The 25851-nt window shown below is 44.0% G+C and overlaps 1 protein-coding gene across 1 annotated transcript in view; it reads left to right on the top strand.

Moving 5' to 3' along the window:
- stk32a (serine/threonine kinase 32A) overlaps nucleotides 1-25851 on the top strand; it is a 121967-nt gene that overhangs the window by 90355 nt on the left and 5761 nt on the right. Inside the window, exons 8-10 of the mRNA XM_083765279.1 lie at nucleotides 3728-3844; nucleotides 6818-6946; nucleotides 11709-11837. Of these exons, the coding sequence (XP_083621405.1) occupies nucleotides 3728-3844; nucleotides 6818-6946; nucleotides 11709-11837 (375 nt within the window). The remainder of the gene's footprint in view (nucleotides 1-3727; nucleotides 3845-6817; nucleotides 6947-11708; nucleotides 11838-25851) is intronic.

The raw sequence follows: 25851 nt of genomic DNA, 5'->3' as shown, positions 1-25851 counted from the left end.
GATAAACATCCACCTATAGTAGTCTACCCCCACGCAAAGATAAACATCCACCTATAGTAGTCTACCCCCACGCAAAGATAAACATCCACCTATAGTAGTCTACCCCCACGCAAAGATAAACATCCACCTATAGTAGTCTACCCCCACGCAAAGATAAACATCCACCTATAGTAGTCTACCCCCACGCAAAGATAAACATCCACCTATAGTAGTCTACCCCCACGCAAAGATAAACATCCACCTATAGTAGCCTACCCCCATGCAAAGATAAACATCCACCTATAGTAGCCTACCCCCATGCAAAGATAAACATCCACCTATAGTAGCCTACCCCCACGCAAAGATAAACATCCACCTATAGTAGTCTACCCCCACGCAAAGATAAACATCCACCTATAGTAGTCTACCCCCATGCAAAGATAAACATCCACCTATAGTAGTCTACCCCCACGCAAAGATAAACATCCACCTATAGTAGCCTACCCCCACGCAAAGATAAACATCCACCTATAGTAGTCTACCCCCACGCAAAGATAAACATCCACCTATAGTAGTCTACCCCCACGCAAAGATAAACATCCACCTATAGTAGTCTACCCCCACGCAAAGATAAACATCCACCTATAGTAGTCTACCCCCACGCAAAGATAAACATCCACCTATAGTAGCCTACCCCCACGCAAAGATAAACATCCACCTATAGTAGTCTACCCCCACGCAAAGATAAACATCCACCTATAGTAGCCTACCCCCACGCAAAGATAAACATCCACCTATAGTAGTCTACCCCCACGCAAAGATAAACATCCACCTATAGTAGTCTACCCCCACGCAAAGATAAACATCCACCTATAGTAGTCTACCCCCATGCAAAGATAAACATCCACCTATAGTAGTCTACCCCCACGCAAAGATAAACATCCACCTATAGTAGTCTACCCCCACGCAAAGATAAACATCCACCTATAGTAGTCTACCCCCACGCAAAGATAAACATCCACCTATAGTAGTCTACCCCCATGCAAAGATAAACATCCACCTATAGTAGTCTACCCCCACGCAAAGATAAACATCCACCTATAGTAGCCTACCCCCACGCAAAGATAAACATCCACCTATAGTAGTCTACCCCCACGCAAAGATAAACATCCACCTATAGTAGCCTACCCCCATGCAAAGATAAACATCCACCTATAGTAGTCTACCCCCACGCAAAGATAAACATCCACCTATAGTAGCCTACCCCCACGCAAAGATAAACATCCACCTATAGTAGTCTACCCCCACGCAAAGATAAACATCCACCTATAGTAGTCTACCCCCATGCAAAGATAAACATCCACCTATAGTAGTCTACCCCCACGCAAAGATAAACATCCACCTATAGTAGTCTACCCCCACGCAAAGATAAACATCCACCTATAGTAGTCTACCCCCACGCAAAGATAAACATCCACCTATAGTAGTCTACCCCCATGCAAAGATAAACATCCACCTATAGTAGTCTACCCCCACGCAAAGATAAACATCCACCTATAGTAGCCTACCCCCACGCAAAGATAAACATCCACCTATAGTAGTCTACCCCCACGCAAAGATAAACATCCACCTATAGTAGCCTACCCCCACACAAAGATAAACATCCACCTATAGTAGTCTACCCCCACGCAAAGATAAACATCCACCTATAGTAGTCTACCCCCATGCAAAGATAAACATCCACCTATAGTAGCCTACCCCCACGCAAAGATAAACATCCACCTATAGTAGTCTACCCCCATGCAAAGATAAACATCCACCTATAGTAGTCTACCCCCACGCAAAGATAAACATCCACCTATAGTAGTCTACCCCCACGCAAAGATAAACATCCACCTATAGTAGCCTACCCCCACGCAAAGATAAACATCCACCTATAGTAGTCTACCCCCATGCAAAGATAAACATCCACCTATAGTAGTCTACCCCCATGCAAAGATAAACATCCACCTATAGTAGTCTACCCCCACGCAAAGATAAACATCCACCTATAGTAGCCTACCCCCATGCAAAGATAAACATCCACCTATAGTAGTCTACCCCCACGCAAAGATAAACATCCACCTATAGTAGCCTACCCCCATGCAAAGATAAACATCCACCTATAGTAGTCTACCCCCACGCAAAGATAAACATCCACCTATAGTAGTCTACCCCCATGCAAAGATAAACATCCACCTATAGTAGTCTACCCCCATGCAAAGATAAACATCCACCTATAGTAGTCTACCCCCATGCAAAGATAAACATCCACCTATAGTAGCCTACCCCCACGCAAAGATAAACATCCACCTATAGTAGTCTACCCCCATGCAAAGATAAACATCCACCTATAGTAGTCTACCCCCATGCAAAGATAAACATCCACCTATAGTAGTCTACCCCCACGCAAAGATAAACATCCACCTATAGTAGTCTACCCCCACGCAAAGATAAACATCCACCTATAGTAGCCTACCCCCATGCAAAGATAAACATCCACCTATAGTAGTCTACCCCCACGCAAAGATAAACATCCACCTATAGTAGTCTACCCCCACGCAAAGATAAACATCCACCTATAGTAGTCTACCCCCACGCAAAGATAAACATCCACCTATAGTAGCCTACCCCCACGCAAAGATAAACATCCACCTATAGTAGTCTACCCCCACGCAAAGATAAACATCCACCTATAGTAGCCTACCCCCACGCAAAGATAAACATCCACCTATAGTAGCCTACCCCCACGCAAAGATAAACATCCACCTATAGTAGCCTACCCCCACGCAAAGATAAACATCCACCTATAGTAGTCTACCCCCACGCAAAGATAAACATGTTTAATCACGGTCAGAAATTGTTGTAGAATTATTAAGTTAGATGATGACTTTTTTTGCATAGCATACCTTGCAAACCTCTGAGTGCTGTTTAACTGAGGGTGTAAACATGGACCATGTTTACATTATCATGGTTAAACTAACACTCTTTGCTGTGTATAATTGCCGTATTAAATTGGTCACATTCCTATACATCACGCATGTAAACAGCCCTAAGGTAATAATCAGTCACAAGGAATTACACTTTCAATCAATCACTGTCACATCAGTATCCTGTATCCTGTATGTGTGCTCGCCTCGCACCCAATCAGCAGCTGCAAACTGAATAATTTCTTCTCTCATTTCCAGATTGTGCATATCCAAAATACATGAACCGTGACATCTATTTCGATTCCAGAACACACTATGCCTGTGTGTCCCCGTGCTGTAAGCAAACGGGCAATGCTGTGGCTAAGCGTTTGTTTTATTGAATCCCCCACTCGCCTGCACCATGGCGGTTGCTAATCTTCCTGGGGTGGTGTCCACAGACTCACTCCACACACAGCAACATAAATACTATATTAGAGACGTAAGATATAAAAAAATGGTATTGCAGGATGCATGCGACAAGGGAAGAGGAAGGGGATAAATAAGTTGAGAGACCGTCTGCCGAGAACAAACTTTAATATAGACAGTCAATCAAATAAACCCCTCTATCCCAAACACAACATGGCTATGAATTCAACTCCTTCGTAATTTGTACTGCATCCTCTCCTCTCCTCTCCTCTCCTCTCCTCTCCTCTCCTCTCCTCTCCTCTCCTCTCCTCTCCTCTCCTCTCCTCTCCTCTCCTCTCCTCTCCTCTCCTCTCCTCTCCTCCTCTCCTCTCCAGCGTCCATTCGTGATGAGGTCCAGTTCTCCAGCTAATGAGATCCTTCAGACCTTCCACAAGGTCCACCCCTGCTTTCCCACATGCTGGTCTCCAGAGATCAAGTCTCTTCTCAGAAAGGTGAGCAAGTGTAGGAACCGGACTCATATCAGTTGCTATGGAAAAGGTGGGCGCCTCCCATTAATCATGTTGTGTTGAAGTGTCGAGCCAGCGACACTGCCAGAATGCCACTCAATGAGAATTAACTTAGTCGTCTAGTGCAAAACAATTTTTCATCTTTCATCTCATGACGAGTCATTTATGTTCAACCAATGAAACATGGGGAGCAGCTTACACCATGACAATGGGACAGTAGACTCTTTTACTGTCCGTGTATACTGTACAGACTGCTTTCTCATACTGCTGCGACCAAAGTTTACGAGAACTCTGTGCGTCCTATTGCAGACATGTAACTACAATTTACAATTTGCAATTTAGCCATTTAGTAAGTTCAACACACAGTGGCATGGCAAGAACCCTAGTCAAGAACATGACATAGAACATAATTAAGTACTACAGAGTAACTAGAACACCAGGTAAACATCAAACCCATCTATCTGTCCAAACAATATGCTGTATAAGTAGCCACCATACTTGCATAGGGTATTACTAGCATATCCATCATCAAAAATAGGCAACAAGAAGTGATACAAGAAATGAGAAGTTCCAGGAGTAAGGAGTCTGAACTTCGAGGATGTGCAGAGTTGGGTGTAGGGATGCTAATTGGTGCCATGCCCTTCACCGCCTTGTCTGTGTTTTGAATTTGAAGCAGGCAGCAAGTGGAAGCTGGTGAATGCAGAAGGGGGCAGCAGCTATGTGAAAAATGTAGGGAGGTTGAAGGCCAGGCATTCTGTATCAGCTGTAGGGGTGAGGAGTGAGTCGCATTGCATTATAGGAAGGTGATAGGCTCTAGGCTCTATGCACATCAGCCATATTGGAAAGAAATTGGGCCTCTTAAGGCTCAAACATACTCCAGTTTTTGGTGATAGCTTATCACCGCGGTGTCGTTTTTAAAGGGTTGGAAAACTACACCATTACGTCAGTCGCGGTGATGATCAGCTATCACCGCGGACACGGACCCATTTCTCTGTTTTTACTATCAGACAAGTGGCATATTCTCGCACCATTCAATGCATGAGGATCGAAGGTGTTTCTCAACGCCCACCCACCACCACCACCAGACAGTTAGGTGTCAGCCCCGACATACATGACGTCACTGCGCTACAGGATCGATGATCATTAATGTGTGCCTTACCGTACAGCTGGATGTCCAGGACCCTCGTCAATAAAGTGTTCAATCAATCGAAACCCCTCCCAGGCATTTAGCACAGGAGTTTTGATGAAACATTCTGCAGGGGACAGGACACTTTACAGGGACGTTGAGAGAAGAGGAGAAGCTTATTAAAGCTTAAACTGAGTGCAAGTTGCGTCTCTCGACTCTGCACTGGCAGCGATCCACTGCAGTGTCTGTTGCATTGCTTCGTGCTCACAGAACACATGTCCCTCATTGGCATTCCAGTGGTGTGCATGAGAGAGGAAGAGCATGTGTGTGTGTGTGTGTGTGTGTGTGTGTGTGTGTGTGTGTGTGTGTGTGTGTGTGTGTGTGTGTGTGTGTGTGTGTGTGTGTGTGTGTGTGTGGCGGGGGGCAAACAGAGGGAAAGTGAAAGTGTGTGGGGGGGGGGGGGGGGGGGGGGGGGTATATGCTTCGTATCTCTCCCTTTTGCATTCTCTCACAATGCACAACTCGCCCACCTCTCCGTTTAACCTCAGTTTGCTCCCATGAATTCATTCTCCTTGACTACTCGTTGTGTGTTTATATGGCCGTCCTTCCCACTCATCAACTGTCTGTCATCCTTTCTCTTCCCCAAGCCGTTTCACCGCTGCTTCCCATCCTCCTGTTCTTAACCTCCTCTGCTTCCCATCCTCCTGTTCTTAACCTCCTCTGCTTCCCATCCTCCTGTTCTTAACCTCCTCTGCTTCATATCCTCCTGTTCTTAACCTCCTCTCCTCTCCTCTCCTCTGCTCTCCTCTGCTCTCCTCTCGGTCATTAATTTGATTATTATATCGTTCCTGTGAGTTGGTGGCCAGTGCCACGCAGGACGAGACTGTTACTGTCTCAACACAGTTCAGCAGCTATAGGTTCTATTGGCCAATATTTGACAGGACAATTTACAGTTGATTTAACCCATTTAGGCCTGACCTCAACATTTAAAAAAAAAATCTTCTAAATCCTCCAGTTTTCTGAAATAAATATTTTCACGATTTTTCAAAAATAGCAGATCTACAAGCTCATAGCGTGCCACTTGGTGGCGCGCTATGAGCTATGAGAAAATGTGAATAATCCTTTCCTTGATCCAGGTTACAGACCATTCTTCTTTTGCTGGTAGACCGTGTTGTATTTAATGTCTTCCTTTATGTGTACAGCATTTTAGTAACTGTAATGGAAAAAATTCCACACAAATCAAGTTTGTAGTATTCATTATTAAAATACATTTTGGGCTCAGGCTCTGCAGGAACAGTACTTCACTCATGCCATATATATTTGGCTAAAAAGTATGGCATGATGGATGAGGAGATGTACGACGTTCTGGTTATTCATCCTGGAATGAGACGAGAGAAAGCAGCAACAGCTCACCAAATACGATAAGCGTCCATTGAAAGTGTGGAGGGGTCTCCCTTGTACAAGTCCGATTGTCATCGGCACAAACACAAACAAACACCCGAAACGGTGTTTGATGATACATCCTGACAGTTTTCTGAAAAAGCTATGTTTCTCTATGTCAGTCGATGTTCGATTTTTCAAAAATAGCAGACCCACAAGCTCGTAGCGCGCCACCGAGTGGCGCGCTACGAGCTTGTAGATCTGCTATTTTCCAATAGCTAAACCATAACATAATGCTAATACCAAAAGGGGTTCCCGCCCAAAATGGGTTAATAGCCACGTTTCACACTTACAGGGTAAATAATTCTCAAACATAAAAAAAGAACGATTTTCAACTGCTTTTGATTCATTGGATCCGTTTTTTGTTGTTCTTGTTTGTGTTACTCCTGCAGCTGCTGTGCATAGACTTTGATAAGCGTATCTCCTGCCTAGCAGAGCTCCAGGACCTCGACTACATGTCCGACGTCAACTGGAGCACCGTGCTCAGCAAACAGCTGCCGCCGCCAGGCTTTATTCCCAACGTAAGTGTCTAAGAAACAACAGCTCCACTCAACTATATAGTCTTCCAAACATCACGTCCTCCAGGGTAATTTATCTCTCAACAGTAAGAGAACAGCAAAGGTAAAAATCACAATAGGTGTTTGCATTATCCCATTTCCCATGAATACAGCCATGCTCTTACTTTAAACCATTCAACCCATCCCTTTTGGTGTTTTAAGGATTACGTTTATACTTTAGCTATTGAAAAATAGCAGATCTACTATTAAGATCTGCTATTTTTGAAAAGTCGTAAAAATTTGGCGCAAATCTTTGAATATATATTCTTTCAGAGAGAGCGTTTTTAACTCAAATCTTTGCTTCTGGGGGATCCCTGGAACTACATATTTTCAGATGGAGGTCCGGAGCCAAATACAGATAATTCTGGGGCTCCTTGACATGAACAAAGTTGAGCACCACCGACATAGAAACATACAGTAGGTTTTTCAGAAAACTGTTTGATTGATTGATTTAGAACCTTTTTTTTGGGCCACAAGTCTAAATGAGTTAAAGCAAGCAAACACATGGTGTTTTTATTTACTCTTCGTCATCCTATTGCCTCCCTTAGTCAGGGTGGAGAGACTGCCCCCTGCTGAGCTGAGCTGGTCACAACAGCCCATTTGCCATCTATCCATACAGCATGTGCACACATGCAATACAGTACAGTACAGTAGAGGCACATACACACATGTAGTACAGTACACACCTAAACATGCACATGCATACGCATAAACAGTCCCCTCTGTACAATGGGGCAGCAATGGCTCAGGGGTGAGTGGCTATAGTAGAACGGCTGGATGGGGAAATCCGTGAGGTTCCCGGTTCGATCCCGGGCTCCCCCCCCCCCCCCCCCCCCCCCCCCCCCCCCCAGAGTTGGTGTCGAAGTGTCCTTGAGCAAGACCCCTAATTGCTCCCGATGTGCAGGTTGGTGCCTTGCATGGTTTCCTCTGACATTGGTGTATGAATGGGTGAATGTAATGCACAATCCATGTAAAGCGATGTGGATAAAAGCGCTATATGTTGACTGAGAGCCTGCCATCGCACAAATTCCAGCTTTTCACCAGAGGAGAAAGATTTATTTTCTTTTTTCCCCCCAAAAGAATGAGTTAATTGTGCTATTAACTCATCTGGGGAGGGGGGGGATGTTTTCTTCACATACTAGAGCATGTCTGAAATAAGTGTCAGAGCTGAAATCGACAGAAGTGAACATTTCAAGCCTGTTTTCTCAACTCGCTGTTTTCTGCAAGACATTACTCCATACGCCATATCTCCAAAACTGATGGGTCAAACTGAACAACCAATGTCAATTTCAAGCTATGATTCCCTGCTTTCATATGACATGGAAAAAAAAATCACATATTATAAATACAATGCAAGTTTTTGTGCTGGCCTTTCAGTTTCAACACCATAAACAGAGTCAGAGGCTGCATGCGTTGCAAGAAGTGACATCATTAGGTATATTATGCTCGGAAGACCAGCTGCTTGGCTGGCAGATTCACAGAAGCGGACTGTCCCTTTTTTAGTTCCAAGCAGTCAATACAGAGTGTCCCCAATGTACAATGGCTACATTTCAAAAGGGAACAGCTGGCACTGATAGGGTACAATAAAAGAACGCAGTGTGGACTCAATGACAGTGGCAGCATTCTTTATATCCTACTTCAAACGTGAATCTGTGCCTCCCTCAAGTCCAGATTTAAGCAGGCAGTGATTCTGCCATTTAGAACGTGTCCGGTCAAACTCAGCCACAGCAATGATAGATACTGCACGGTAAATGCTTTCATTGCACTAGCACAGTCAGCCATGCAACTGCGATAACAATGGATGTAATAATCATTGCTATCGGAGCCACTATATACAGGCTGTGTTATGAAGATAAGCATCATGGTACTATCTGTCACAGGAACCGCTAGCTCGGTCAATTCTTCACAACAGAGCGATGACAAATAGTACTGTAATAGATGTCAACAACAGTGTTGTAATCTAAGCACTCAAATCAATGACAGTCTTCACCAGTGGTGAAAAGGAGCATATTTACTCAAGTACTGTACTTGAGTAGCCTACAAATGTGAGGTATTTTAATGGAGTATTTCCACATTTTAATACTTTTACTTCTACTCCACTACAACTCAGAAACAAATATTCTACTTTTACTACAATTATTTGAAAACCTAAGTTACCTGGCAGTTTCTAGATTTTGATTAATGTTACAAAACATACATTAACCACTTCAGCCCTATACTCCATCCATCCATCCATCCATCTTCAACCGCTTATCCGTAGTCGGGTCGCGGGGGCAACAGCTCCACCAGAGAGCTCCAGACTTCCCGAGCAACATTAGTGACTTCCTCCTGGGGGATTCCGAGACGTTCCAAGGCCAGAGAGTCGATGTATTTCCTCCAACTGCGCCTTGGTCTGCCCCGGGGTCTCCTCCCAGTGGGACATGCGTCGAGGACCTCCCTAGGGAGGCGCCCGAGTGGCATCCTAACCAGATGCCCGAACCACCTCAGCTGGCTCCTTTCCAGGCGAAGGAGCAGCGGTTCTACTCCGAGTCTCTCTCGTGTGACTGAACTTCTCACCCTATCTCTAAGGGAGATGCCAGCCACCCGTCGAAGAAAACTCATTTCAGCCGCTTGTATTCGTGACCTTATTCTTTCGGTCATGACCCACACTTCATGACCATAGATGAGAGTAGGAACGAAGATTGCTCGGTAGACAGAGAGCTTTGCCTTCTGGCTCAACTCTCTTTTCGTCACAACCGTGCGGTACAGCGACTGCAATACCGCCCCTGCCGCTCCGATTCTCCGGCTGATCTCCTTCTCCGTTCTCCCCTCACTCGTGAACAAGACCCCGAGATACTTGAACTCCTTCACCATGGGGTAATGCCTCATTCCCTACCCGGACTGCACAATCCACCGGTTTCCTGCTGAGAACCATGGCCTCAGATTTGGAGACGCTGATCCTCATCCCAGCCGCCGTACACTCGGCTGCGAACCGGTCCAGTGAGAGCTGAAGGTCTTGGACCGATGGTGCCATCAGGACCACATCATCTGCAAAAAGCAGTGATTCAACCCTTAGGTCACCGAGCCGAATACCCTCTCCGCCACGACTACGCCTCGATATCCTGTCCATGAAAATCACAAACAGGATAGGTGACAAAGCGCAGCCCTGGCGAAGGCCAACCCCCACCGGAAACGAATCCGACTTACTCCCAAGCACACGGACACAGCTCTCGCTTTGGGTGTACAGAGATTGGATGGACCTCAATAAGGTCCCCCTCACCCCATACTCCCGCAGCACCTCCCACAGGACATCCCGGGGGACCCGGTCATATGCCTTCTCCAAATCCACAAAACACATGTAGACCGGATATGCATACTCCCAGGCCTTCTCCAGGATTCCTGCAAGAGCCCTATACTCGCCCTATTTTAATCTCATTTTGATCTACAGGCGACGCATTGTAAGCTTGTAGATCTTCAAAATATTTATATACACTTTGAAAACGAATGAAATGGGACATGCTTAAAAAGTAATTTTACTTACAGTACATATTTTCCAAGCCAACACTTTTGTGTGTCATTGGATAACACCACAAGTCTCTATATAAGAACAGATGTAAACAGCCGGATCTAATTCCTGTAAAGGTCTGCAGTCATTGCAGCTGTGTAGCCTGCACCCCCTGCACAGTGCAGCTGTAGGCCTAAACCCCCCCCCCGCAGTCACAGGCCAGCCTTGCAGAGAAAAAACACTGGACGATCGATGGGGAATTGACAAGTCTCTCTAAATCTAATTATGTCCTATCCACTCTCCCCCTCATTCCCTGGGCCCAGACACACATACTACTCATTCCATGCCAGATGACGCCTTTGGACGCCTCCCCCTGGTGGCCAAGAGTGCCAATGGCGCCTTTGGACGCCTTTTTGAATAGAAATCTGGTGTGCAGGTGATGATATGCACATTACATGCACAATATAATTAAATTTTCTTTCTTTTCTTTATAATGGGCTTTGGTGGCAACGAGGGCCAAAACTGGTGTCCATGCACCAGGTGGCACTGAATGAGCTTGTTTTGTTTGTTTTTTTCTTTGTTTTGTTGTATTTATTTTTCCTTTCTATAGCTATTTTGAATATTAAAAGGGCTGGCACTATAAGCTGAGGCTTCTGCCAAACACTCCCTTTTGGTCAAAAAAAAATAAAATAAAAAGTTTTAATTTAATGTGGCGAGTTGAAGTGGGTCAGCTTTTTGACTCCTAACCTTGTCCCACCCACGTCTCAAGACTTTTCTAGAGGTTGTCTGGCATGAGCTTCCCTTCAGAGTCGACGTTTGGGAACCTACACTGACTTACAATAGCACATGGCTTTGTTGAACACTCAATTCTCATCTGTTATATCTTTCTTTCTATAGGAGAAAACCTTTCTAAAATAACAGACTAACAAATAATTGTTTCACAATAAGTGGGATAATGTAACAGTGAGGTGTCATTTCTGGACAAAAAACGTACACCATTTACTGTATGGATTTCCAAATTACACTACAGTACACATTTCAGCAAGTTTGCGTGACAAAATGTTTCCTCTCATACTATTGGAGTATTCACTTTTAGCACACAAGCCTGTGCTGTGCAGCAGCTGCCGTGTTTGACCCTGTGTGCGTCTGTCTGTCTGTCTGTCTGTCTGTCTGTCTGTCTGTCTGTCTGTCTGTCTGTCTGTCTGTCTGTCTGTCTGTCTGTCTGTCTGTCTGTCTCTGAAGAAGCGGAGGCTTAACTGTGACCCTACATTTGAGCTAGAAGAAATGATTCTGGAGAGCAAACCACTACACAAGAAGAAGAAGAGGCTCGCCAGGAAGACCAGAGACCAGGGCTCGGATGGCTCCCCCCAGGTAAGTCTCCCCCCCGTGAAATTAAGACCTCACCTTCCCCAAGGTTCTGTTATCAATTCAATCTCAATTGCCTTGCCGTCCATAACAGATTTACTTCTAGAAAGCCCGTCATCACATGACCAGAATTAAACAGAGACTCACTCACTCTGCATCAGGTAGACTATAGACATGGGCTATAGGTTATTACCGTTCCAAAAATGTGCACTTGACCTGGTTGGCACCTGTAGTCAGTGTAACCTATAGGATTCATATGCATGGTTCCTAAACTAGAATTAAGCATACAGTGCGACACTTGTTTTGAAAGATGGTACATTGAATTAACAACCTTCAAATACAGAGGTTCTTCATAGTAGAGCCTGCGCTGGACTCTTCGTTGTTTTATCCGCAATGGTTTTCTTTCTAACCACTAACGCAGTTAATTTCTGACCGCAGCTCCTGCCTGCCACAAAAATGTAAGTGCCATTTAGTACAGTATAATCCCTTAATATTTCCCCTGGGACCCAAAACCATTACAAACTGAAACACAGAATGAATGCGAGCGAGAGTGAGAGTGCGAGAGAGAGAGAGAGAGCGAGAGAGAGAGAGAGAGAGAGAGAGAGATATGGCCATTACAGCACCACGGACAGAGACACAGTGGGCTAGTCTGGTCTTTGGCTGCTTGCCAGTAGGCCATTAAATAGATGCATTATGTCCATACTTACGTCGCAAGTTGTCGGGAACAATGTTTCAAAATTACGTTCTGCTCTGCAGTCGGCCGTAAGATAAATGTGTTCAAGAGAATCTCGTCCGCACATGCTTCAGGTACGCTACGCTTTATTGCGGGTCCGTGCAGTATTTAGCGGGACCCCCAGGGTTGTTGTTTTTGTAACGCCTATTCCCTATTTCTTTTAAACTGCCCCCTCCTGCAAGAGTTGCATTGACCCACGCCGGATCCCACTCCCGATGCATAGGGCTCTACTTCAAAGTCTACCCGGTTAATTTAAAACACACAGTAAAATGGTACCTTATGGGAAAAGGAGAGAATGTCCGCACACTGCTTTCCCACTGGAAATTTTATTTGATAAAGGATGACAACATTTCGACCCCTTATGGGTCTTCATATACCTGACGTGTACCTCTCCCATTTAGTGACCATCATTACTCATTAAAGACAGTTGGGCCATGGTTGCATTTGGCCCTGCTACAGGTGGCAAGTTGCTTCTTAGTTTGCCCTTAACAGCTTTTAGAGTGCTGTAAAAGAAGGCTTGGACGAGTCTATAAGTGCCCCATCAGGTTTCACGACATCTAAATTAATGGCCACCATGCTGACTGTATATGGTGGGGATCACAAAACGCAATCAGCCGGCTTTTTCATCATTGTTGCTGATGAATTCTGTGCTGAATACTGAAAAGGCTTGTTTTGATTCAGACCATGTCTTCAACATGAACTCGGTACAGGCTTGAGCAATCCTGCAACGCGTGCTCTCACACGGTACATTTAGTAGCCCAGAAAAAGTCAATTGCCAAAGATAATGCCGCAAAGCGGCACTTAACGAACTCTCCAGATTAAGCTGTACGAATCGTTCCAAAGTCACGTAGGCCTACTCCTGGGCAAACTGGGCTGAAGCAGTTGAAGTAGTTAGTTAATTCAGCAGTTTTATTACAACAGTTTGATGCGGAAGCGCTACAGCATATTGACCAGCTACATTGAGCTACATCTGCAGTGGAAAAGGAAGCACCAGATTACCAAAAGCAAGCAGGGAATCAAATAAGCCACAGTAATGGAACAGACATCTCACGTTGACCCTGATGAAGGCCGAAACGCGTTGGTCGTGTTTTTAACCCTTTTAAAATGAAATAAAGGATTTTTTCTACTTCAACTGGACAGAGCTGCCTTGGACCCTCCGCCACCTTATACCTCCTTCCACAGTGACATTGACTCAAGGTATAGAACTTTTTAAGAACTCTTGTGCTTTGCTATATGAAACCCTCTCCAAAGAGCACCTGTCTACAGTTTTCTCTACATAAAGGACCCACGTAGCGCTTCTTCTTTTCTTTTTTTTCAGACATATCACGTAAATTAGCCTGAGACTTATGAAAAAATAACAATGAGCCAGAGTTCTCCTTTATCTGCTGTGATGGAATACCCCCAGGTCATTCAGACTTTCGCTCTGTCTACATAAATCAGCTGTGGTCCTCTGGGTGTTTACTCACAGTGGAGAGAAAAACAAGGTTAATTGATCCCTCGGTAAAGTAAAATGGCGCATGCACGCACACTCGCACGCACGCGCACACATGCACACGCACACACACAGTTAATGGAAAGGGTCTTAGCTTGGATAACGTCAGTAGTCATTCCACTGAGAGTGCGTTAGTGAGCATTACGCACAGCCCATACTCCTTCTGAAGTTCTGACCTACCAAACTTCTTCAATTTGTCCATATAGAATGAATTCACTTTTGTTCACTTTTTTTGTTCACTTTTTGTTCAGTCCCACTTAAACCCTCTATACTTGATAAAATAGACATGAATTCAGTCCCACTTAAACCCTCTATACTTGATAAAATGGACATGAATTCAGTCCCACTTAAACCCTCTATACTTGATAAAAAAAAGAGAGAGAGAGAGAGAGAGATTATTGGCTAATCACAGAGCCTATATCGACTGAAACGTGCCACCTGTTTCCTAGACGATGGGTCTGGGCCATTACTGAGTAATTCAGTCATCGTTTCAAACTCCTCTCCAAATCTTGATGGTCTTTTTCGATTAAACTGATGCTGAGTTTGTGTGGTCCGGGTCGCGGGCTGTGCCAGCCAGTAATAATAAGCAGGAGCTAGCTGGCCCAAATTGAGCTGTGTTTTATCACGGCAGACAGCTGCTTGTGCAGACTTGCGTGCGTGTGTGTGTGTGTGTGTGTGTGTGTGTGTGTGTGTGTGTGTGTGTGTGTGTGTGTGTGTGTGTGTGTGTGTGTGTGTGTGTGTGTGTGTGTGTGTGTGTGTGTGTGTGTGTGTGTGTGTGTGTGTGTGTGTGCGCGTGTGCGTCTCGCCGATATCACACAAACTGATCTGTCATCTTCTTGGCTAATGTAAAAAGGGTCCATTAGGGTCCATGACAGTCTTTCGTTATAATGAAGTAATGATGGCCGTTTCCAGGGTAGATATGTTTTACCCTTATGGAGACAAATGATCCCAGACGGTCTAATAAAATAAAGTAAGTTAAGTACGTATACAGAATGTGACACAGCATTTTACTGCTGTAGACTATGGCTCCTGGCTTAGAATCAGTCCAATCATCCATGAGCACCTTAAGTAAATTACAATCCATGGCTATTTGAATTCATACAACACCCATTAACACCCCTCACAGTTGTCATCTCCATCCCTTAGATCCATTTTTGGGGAACAAAAATGTCAAGAAGTGAGCATCAAACAAAAACTATGATATTCCAGTCCTACTTTATTATTTGTGACGTGAGTCGAATCAACCTGGTGTCAACATCAAGATGGATGGCACACTCAACAGCAATGTGTGTGTTGGTGACACAGAGATATAAGTAAACCAGAGCCAAGATCAGATCACTAAAGTAAAGCTTGACCGATGCCAGACTTGTGGGTCGGATGCCGATTCAGAGAGAGACAAAGAGACAGAGAGATAGAGAGATAGAGAGAGTGGTATATAGTACACTACACGCAGCATTTTTAAAGCAATGATTGCAGAAAAATTATCTTCACCAGGCCGAAGGCATTCTAGATATTCTAGATATTCTATCTTGATTGGCTAAGATCATCAGCAGCACCCATTTTGAACAAAATGCTGCAAATCAAGAACGCAGCGTCCGATTGCGGTGATACTATGCACACACATTAACTATAACTGCACCGACTTGCGTAAAAAGTTGTGTTCACAATTGCACACTCCCTAGAGGCGATGGAAAAACCTCTGGCCTACCTTTTATAGTGCCACCAGCAAGCCAACTTATGCTAAACACATTATATTATATTAGTCCTTCAAATTTTATCCAAATATCACACAAATCGGTAGGTACACACATGATCTTCAATAGTCATGTGATCAAGACGGATCTGTCAGATTTTTTATATTCTATCGTGGTTTGCCTGAGATTGCAGGTGTGGCCCGTTTTGAACAAAATGCCTCAAATCATGAACCGATGTCCGATTGCTGTGAAACGTTGCACGCACATTTCCAATGTGTTGAGGAACAAATGCCAACCTTTAAACATTGCCCTATTGTCTATTAACTTCTACTTCTATGATCACTCAATACCAAAATACCAGTGAGTGGTACTGTACTGTACTGTACTGTACTGTACTAGCCCTCCTCCCTGGCCTGTGTGTGTCTGCATTAGCCTGGTTAATAAACCAGACCGAATCAGCCGTTGGCAAAAATAAATTGCCTGCCGGCAGATTACGGTCTGGAGAGGCTCCCCAGACTAATATCCCGCGGTCCGTGCGATATTAGTCTGGTTTATTAACCAGGCTATGTCTGCATGTGTATTAGGCTGTGCAACAGTGACACTTGGTGGTGAAAAACCGCTATAACGCTATTTTCGTGCTCGGACAGACAGACCCAGGGACACAGGGACACAGGAACAGACAGACCCAGGGAGGGACACACATAGCTGTCTATATAGGAGTGGTTGCACCACTCAAACAAAATGCACGCCCACAACAAAGCTTCCTGACCTTGTGGAGACCAGTGCTCTGAAGAGCACCTTTTCTAGTCGATTCTCATTTGAGCCCAATTAAGGATGCTCTGCCTTCTTTTAGTTACCTTTGTCTCAGTCAGGTGAAACATTTTTTCATTAACTGCCTAATGGGTGGATGGATGGTTCAAATGCACTGTAGAGTCTATAATACAAATGCACATAATATACAGTATGGAGGGCCAGAAAAGCCATTAAAGGGGACAAGGACTGACCGATACAGAGATCTCCATTTATGGGCATAAAAGGGACAAGGGCTGACAGATACAGAGATCTCCATTTATGGGCATAAAAGGGACAAGGGCTGACAGATACAGAGATCAGTCAGATCGGAGGTGCGATGCCTCTAGCTATTGAAATGTGCTATAGTACAAATAAACTGGCCTTTCCCACATACTAATTTTCATTTGAATGTTCCTCACTCTGTTTCTTTAGTCTTTTATCCTACTCTTCACCATCCTCCCCTTTCCCCTGATGCTCCATCCCCTCCATTATCTTTTACCATCACCTCCTCCCTCTCTGTTCCTCCATGTTTCACTCATTTATCTTTCCCCTCTTCTCTCTCGCGCTCCTTCCTTCGCCTCTCTTCCTCGGCGTCTGCCAAGCTCATAATGTAGCGTAGCAATAGCTCCATTAAATCACTGATAATGTGGTGGAATGTCTGTTCTCATGCAGTCAGAAGAAAGCGCATCCCTCCGCTGTGTCCTTTTTCACTGACACGTTTTTCTTTTTGAGTGGTGCAACCACTCCCTTACGGAGATGTGTGTGTGTGTGTGTGTGTGTGTGTGTGTGTGTGTGTGTGTGTGTGTGTGTGTGTGTGTGTGTGTGTGTGTGTGTGTGTGTGTGTGTGTGTGTGTGTATGAAAACAGCATGGTTGTTTTTCACCACCTGTGCGCAACCTAACGCACACACAAACACACACACACACACACACACATTAACTACAGTATGATGCTTTCGGGTTTGCCACACGGTAACTGTCATTTCTCAACCGTTTCAGACGCGGGGCGGCACACCGGAACCGGCTGTAGAGGCTCTGTCTATGTCTCTGTGTTGTGTGTATACGTCTGTAAATTCGACACACGCGTTCCACACCACCACAGGGAGTGTAGTGCTCGGCATTGTCGGTCGGACCCACGGTTGTCCAGTGTGATTTTTCTAACATGGGGTATCTAACATATCTAACATATCTACAATATGACATAGTAGGCCTACTCCAAATTTGGGGCAAAGTGTCAGCCTGTTCCTTTGACTTAACTTCTAATAGTGAATGAAGAAAAAAAGATGAAACAGACTATTTAAAAAAAAAAGTTAAATAATTATCAATATAATCGGCAAAAAACAATATCAGTCGGGCCCTAATCAAGACAAGCTGCTGTGCTTCTTAAGCTTAAACCTGTACAATGGAAGGACATTTGGAAGTGTGTGTGTGTCCCTCTTGGGCTTCCATCCAGCTCAGCACTCCCTTTAGGTTCATCAAAATTAATGGAAAGTTTAATCTAACAGAGGTAGCAATTAACATCTGAACTCTCCTTGAACACCATCAGAGAGAGAGGGGGGACAAAGACACTCAACAGGTATAGCCTACGACAAGTCCAAGACCATAAAAATGCTTTTAATCTAACAGAGGTAGCAGTTAACATCTGAACTCTCCTTGAAAACCATCAGAGAGAGAGGGGGGACAAAGACACTTGTCAACAGGTAGACTACGACAAGCCCAAGACCATAAAAAAAAATATGTTCAGTCTTGCCAACACAAATATAAAATAGGATACACTTTGGCTTTGCTCAACTCACGATTCACAAAAAGATTTGGTGCTGAATCTGCGATGTTGTAAATAGTCATAAACCTGCCAAGGATTAACAATTTATGGCCACACGGTGCATTGATGCATTGGCAATGCAATGTCTTACCTTTTGGCTTCATCTTTGCCTTTTATCCAGCCTTCTTCCTAGTCTCTCTGGATCCCCTTCATAATGTCTTTCAAATCCATTCGCCCAGTTCAGTGTTCACATCCCAATGGAGGCTCTCCCCTGTCCATTATGGAGTTCAAAAAGTTTGTCATTATTTTCAGTTTAGTGAAGAGTCATGACAGGGTCACTCTGTCCTCCTGACACATGAACATCCTCAGTGTTCCCAGCTAGCTAGTAGCTACCTAACATTAGCTGTAATGTTAGCCTTGTGACTGCAGGGAGCAGCTTTCTCTGAGCTGAAATGTTGGTTGTTACTTTTTTATTTGGGTTTAAATCCCCATGCGATCTCTCTTTTGCTTTCCCCCGTTTTGTGTTATCCTAATGTATGTACAGTTTCTGGCACAGCAAGGACAATCACTGCAACATGAACTAGTCGTTTAGAATGATCAGACTATTTCTCAGGTCATGGTGGCCAGCACAGCATTGTTACACTGCATTTGGTGTCCCATGAGATTATGTGAATTATAGGCTACCCTCAGCGGCCTCCTGTGGTGCACCTTTGTCATTTCATCCCAAAAAAAAAATTCAGGGGGTTTTCATAAATAAATACAAATATTTTGTTTCAATAAGAAACTAGCGCAGGTGCTCGCCCGATGGCCAAATATGATCATGGTTCAAGATCATGAGACAATGTAAGCTTTATGGTTTCTATTCTTGAATTCATAATCATGTAGCCAGCTGTCACACTGCCACTCCAACTGAAAAATAAATCATGAATGAAACATGAATCATGTATAGCTGTGGTTCTAAACCTTTTCTGGATCAGGGCTTGAATCACTTGAAAATGCTCATCCACGCCCCGCCCATCTGACCATGTGACAACACGTGGCCATAGAGCTTTGGGGCAACATCTTCTGTTGTTCAAATTTTTGTTTATAGTTTTCAAATTTCTTTTTTGAGGGGTGATATAGCCCCTCAAAATGCCCAGCCTTGTGTGTTTGTGTGAATAATAGCGATGATTTGATTGGCTGATCACCCCCATAGTGATGATTTGATTTTCATTTCAATTTCTTTTAACCCATTTTGGTCGGGAACCCCTTTTTGGTGTTAGCATTATGTTATGCTTTAGCTATTGAAAAATAGCAGATCTACAAGCTCATAGCGCGCCACCGAGTGGTGCGCTACGAGCTTGTAGGTCTGCTATTTTTGGTCAAAATGGGTTAAAGAAACTCTTTGGGGCTTTTCTGCCTTTAGTGCAGCACAGTGAAGAGGGATAGGAAAACGAGAGACAGCCGACAGGGAGTGACACGCAGCAAAGGCCTCCATTTAGAGAATAGAGCCTGTGTGGTATTGTGACAGTTCACCTTAACCACTAGGCCATCGGCGCTCCCGTAGTTTTCAACTTTGTGCAGTGTTTCTCCCAAAAGTTTCTCAGTCATTTCCTGTTTTAGAGTGGCCATCTCGGTCATGTCGACCTTCCACAGTGTGTGTGCGTTGGCAATTCTCCAAACGGTATGCCCAGGTGGGCCATGGGTAATTATAGACATAGCATGACATGTCTGTCTCCAAACACAGGGAGCCACGGTTACATAGAGCAATGTAGGTCAGTGGTTCTCAAGGTGGGGTCCGGGGACCCCACCTTGAGTTGTTAATATAGCATAACAATGTTTTTTATCCACTTATTTTATACTTCAGCAGTAAAAAAAGAAGAAGCCTACAACGCATTGCCATCTGCGGAGATCTTCTGGCAGAAGAGTCTCCGTACATGGTGACCTCTGTGAGCTTGTGTTATCATGAGTGACACCAACAATGTTTGCAGAAATGTCTGCGCGCCGGAATAGTCTCCATATGAGCTTGTTACGTTTGTGAGGTCCACTGTCCATCCAGGCGTCCACACATTAGCCTCTATCTAACTATTAGTGCACCAAGTCACTTGTTCCACCCCACCTGGCACCTGGCTCGCTGATAACAAACTATCCTTACACCTGGGAAAAACTGAATCCATCCTCTTCGGATCAAATAGTAATCTCAGCAAGGCAGATGGCTTCTTGGTTAGAGTGGGTGACAATATTATCACACGAAAAGATCAAATTACCTACCCAGGTTCCATCCTGGAGGCCAATCTTTCCGGTGATAAAATGGCCACCAACGTAATCAAAAAAGTCAATCAAAGAACAAGATTCCTTTACAGGATCTCCTCACTGGTCAGCAAAAACACCTTGAAGACCTTAACAGGAGCCCTCGTACAAGGTTTCTTTGACTATGCATCCACCTCTTGGTACCACAGCACCTCAAAGGCCCTCAAAACAAGGCTCCAGACCTCCCAAAACAAACTGGTCAGGCTCCTACTTGGCCTCACCCCCCGAACCCACTTCACCCCTGCCCACTTTGACAGGCTGGGATGGCTTAGGGTCGAAGACAGAGTACAGCATCTTGCAATGGGTCTGGTCCACAAGATTCGATACACCACCAAGATACCCATGTACCTGTCTAAATACTTCCTTAATGTAAACGAAGTCCACACCCACAACACCAGAGGGAGTGCAACAAACCATGTACAACCCAGATTCGGCACAAACAAGGGACTAAATTATTTTCGCTCCTATGCCACCAAAATGTGGAACGCCCTACCAACAGTCATTAAGACATGTGAATCCCTTGACTCCTTCAAAACCGCTCTCAAAGGGCACCTACGGATGGCTGCAATTCGAAACTGGCCTCTGTAAAATCTGCTTAGGCTCCACATTTGGGCATGCCTGACAAATAACTCCATATATGGGCATAAAAGGGACACAATATGGGACATAATAACTGGCTGGGGAATGCATTTCAAACTTGCATCGTTCCAAGTAGGCCAGTGCCCAAAGGTCACTGTTCTAGTTTGTATTAAAGGAAGAAGAAAGCCGTCGGATCGGGCTAAAACCTCCAAATAAGGAGCCATACTGTACACAAATGTATATATTTTTTGTCAAATATGTTTTTATTGAACAGATTATAAATTGTTACAAACATTATGATATGAAATCCCTTTTTTTTTTATGAAAGAAAAAAATAAACAAGACAAAAAAGAGAAAGAAATCCCTTAACCCTCCCACCCATACTGCTCATTGACACTGCATACTATAGAATAAGATGATAGAAAGCTCATGGAAAACATCTGAAAAGAAAATGGCGTACAGTCAACCATATCAATGGTATCCTGTCTATTAATTGTTTCTACTCAGGTAATGGACAAGGGGCAGCCAAACCTTATCAAACTGTCTCTCCCTGTTTCTCAGGAAATACCTTATTCTCTCAAGATGAAGTGTAGGCCTACTAGTCATTTCATTTAACCAGTGCTTAAATGCAGGAGCCTCCTTCTTCTTCCAGTGTGTCACAAATGTATCATTGATGACACATGTACCCATGCTTTAATTATGTGACGTCATTGCACGTCATAGATATTCTCTACATAATGGAGACACTCAACCTAACAAGTGTCACATTCATTAGAAGAACAAATTCACTTGCTAGTTTACATTAATAGACGAACCTTCTCAAATAAAATGGACGGTGTAGTAGGTAATGGTAGCTGTATGGGGCCCGATGCCACGTACGTGAAGTTGATCTCTTCCGATGGCTTTCAATTTATCGTGAAGAAAAGCCTTGCGCTGAAGTACTCGGCTACCATCAAAGCCATGATGACTGGGCCCGGTGAGGTGGCAGAGGATGAAATGAACGAGGTGGCCCTCAAGGAGATCCCCTCTCATGTCCTGGTTCTGGTCTGCAACTTCTTCGCCTACAAGGAATGTTACTCCAACCCGAAAGGGGATGCCCCAGACGCTCCCGACTTTAACATTCCCAAGGAAGTCGCACTGGACCTGCTCATGGCTACAAACTTCTTGGATTGTTAACATGGATACACAGTGAAGAGGGGGGAAAAAATAAAACAAGAGTGAAGATTTGTTGAGAGTCCCCGGTTCGATTTGTGGCTGGCTGGACCATTTTTCTGCATGCCGTTCCCTACTCCCAGATTCCTGTCTCTCCAGGAATCAGCCTTCCATAATAAAATATGGAGGGCTGAACCAATTTCAAGATTGCAGTGTGCTTGCTGAAAGGGGGAGAGGAGAAAGCGAAGGCCATAATACCAGGAGCTGATGAAGAGGACAAAGCCAACTGTATTAAGGGTTTCCTTCCCTGTCCCCGAAACACAGATCAGAGACCTTACATAATGGGGGATCTACTGTATGTATACCAGCCGGTGTGGGAAGGGAAGAGGGCAAAGGTCGGGGAAAACCCATGAAAAAAATGTGTGGGAGCCTGGGGAGGCATGGCTCACAATGTGCACACATGCATGACTGAGCTCCCAACACTTTAGACTCTGATTCTAAATTCTAAACTTTTGAATTTAGTCCTGGAGCTCACTATTGAGAATGTGGGAAGCACCCTATTTCTTGCTTAAGGGTTTTTTAAGTTTTGGGTGTTATCCCGTCTGCACCTGGGGTTAAGCCTGCTGTACATGTGCTGTGTCCACGGGAGTTATCGTCGTCTGGAAACAGCACGCTCCACCAAAGAAAGAAAAAATATCAATCAATATTTCCTGTGGGACTGATGATGACCTTGGCAGTAAATGAGGGCCTTAATGATGTCAGGTGTTATTGATTCCAATCATGGACAAGGACTTTCAATTAAATCAAGTGACTCGCACGTCTGTAGGACAAACCATTGAAAAGTTATAGCAAAAAATAGGAACTATCACATGGACCAATCAGAAAATGAGGCAGGGCTAAGTTACACCAATGAAGGACAAGAACTCTATTTTCACTTCCTATTTGGCGTTGAAGTTTGACGCTTCGCCACGGTCACGCCATTTTACAAGAACCTCCGATTTGGATAACTTTTCATCGTTGCGGTCTTTTGTGTATGCTGACGCTGAGTGAGTTTTATTTGGAACTGACCATCGTTCCAGGAGGCGTTCGTTAAAGTGCGACCTGTGGAAATGGCATACATTTCGCCAAAACGCCACAATAAATAAAAAATGGCTGACTTCCTGTTTGGGTCATGGCGCTAAGAGACTTTTTCTGTAAGTCGGGACATGATACAGGTGTATCATTGTGATTTAAATAGGGCTTCGCACTACTGCAGTACTTCGGCCCCAATTAAAAAATAATATATAATATAATATAATTAATATATATATAATTATAAGACCATTACTGAGTGAACAGTAAGCAACAAGAAACTGCACTATAAATAATTGTCAAATATTACGTAACAGAGTCAAAAATGTTAAATGTATAGCCGATATACATGTGTGAGCTTGTCGATCAGCTATTCTCACCATATTTATCTGTGGAACCCGAGTCAAACAAAAACAAAAAACAAATATTTGGCGGACATTTGACCTAATTTCTCCTTTCATTGTCAATGTCACAAATTGAGACGTGTGGGGACAAAATCTGTACCTCAAAAAGAGATTGGCCAGTAGATTAATAAAATGGAACTCCATATTTAGCGAGAATGACGTTAGTCATCTATGGTGTATCTGAGGTATGACGTATTACTCCAAATTCGGGGCAAAGTTTCAGCCTGTTCCATTTGCCTTTGACTTAACTTCTAAAATAGAAACAAAAACCATCTATATTATTATAGAACATATAACATGTGGAAGGTTTCATCAGAATAATTCACAAAGGTTACACGGTTACAATATACCATCAGATAACAATAAAATGTCTTTACTGTATGTGCGTGTGGTGTGCATCTGTAGTAACATGTCGTCGATGTCGAGCTAGTCAAATAGTTGGGTTGTCCAGAACCACCGACCTGACCGGATAATGGGCATATATATATCCCAAAGTGGGGTCTGTGGACCCTCAGGGGTCCTTGGGGGAGTTCCAGGGGGTCCCCAGCTAAATATAGTTTGGAACTCAGAGTTAAATTAACAGTGATTTGAATGAATTATATTGGGGTCCCAGAGATTAGATCATTAAATGGGTGTCCGTAGACTAATGCATGTCTGGGGTCCTTGAAATTAAAATGGTGGCGAATCACTGCTGGAGCCGTAAAAATCTTCTCTTATGGGGGTCCCTGGTGTATATTTTCTAATGGGGGGGGTCCGCGGGCTAATGAGTATCAATCTGGGGGTCCGTGACATGAAATAGTTTGGGAACCACTCCTAGACCATTCACGGGGTTATACACATTATTTGCGTCTTCACATTACATAATTAGCGTCATCTTGCTCCCCAATGTATGCACCTTAGTGACGGTCATGTCAATGTATGCACCTTAGTGACGGTCATGTCAATGTATGCACCTTAGTGACGGTCGTGTCAATGTATGCACCTTAGTGACGGTCGTGTCAATGTATGCACCTTAGTGACGGTCATGTCAATGTATGCACCTTAGTGACGGTCATGTCAATGTATGCACCTTAGTGACGGTCATGTCAATGTATGCACCTTAGTGACGGTCATGTCAATGTATGCACCTTAGTGACGGTCATGCTTGCTGCAACAACCAGGGGTTGATTAATACAGCCTGTTACTGTTCCACTGCCAGGTGGCAGCAGTGTCACCGGCGTCTACCCCTTTGCCTGTGGGTATAGGTCCCAAAGCTCCCAGGGTAATAATTACATTTACTACACTGTCAAACTTATTCTTTGACCATTCAAAGTCCCAAAGCACACTTTATACCAAGGTCACCTGCATTTGCATTATTGTCTGCGTTCTATTTAAAAAATGGCCAGGCAACCTAAAGAAGTAGTTTCTTTAAAAGGAATCTCAGGAAGGCTTTCACAGTATACATAGTAGAAATCAGAAAAACAAGCAGATTACCTTGCATGCGTTTTAAATTGTTCCACGTTTTGGCCTGGCAGTTATTGGCAGTCCAGTGGTAAAGTCCCCTGGGAAAAACAAAAGCATAAACAAAGTGACACAATGCCACTTGAATAAGATATGAATCATTGTAGATGGAGAGTGCCCAAATCCCTGACTCCAACAAGCACTCAAAATTCTCCCACCCACTTTATGATGAATCTCGCCTGCCGATTACAAGGCTCTCACTGGCCCCCTGCCAGGCAATGAGGGTTCAGGTTTCCTCAGTTGATTAAAATGTAGCTTAAATGTTACTTTTAGGGCACACTTACAGTATAGACCCATTGTAGGGCATTAAGCAACTAGTCGACTAGTTTACTAGTCGACTAGTAAATCCACTAGTCGACCTTGTTGGTACTAGTTGACTAGTAGTTGATAAGAAAAAAATAAAAAAAAGTTTATTTTTCCCCGATTGTGTAGGCCTCAAGATCAGGTAGATTATAGTTAGTCACCACCAATGTACATAGTTTTTAAATGTACAAATATTTATTTCAAAAAATAAAAAATAAAAAAATAGTCGACTAGTAAACTAGGCAACTAGT

This window comes from Protomyctophum parallelum, assembly GCF_964188405.1.
Source record: "Protomyctophum parallelum genome assembly, chromosome: 1".
In the NCBI taxonomy this organism is placed as follows: Eukaryota; Metazoa; Chordata; class Actinopteri; order Myctophiformes; family Myctophidae; genus Protomyctophum; species Protomyctophum parallelum.
The sequence above is the reverse complement of the archived record's forward strand: the minus strand, read 5'-3'. Positions and strand labels throughout refer to the sequence as shown.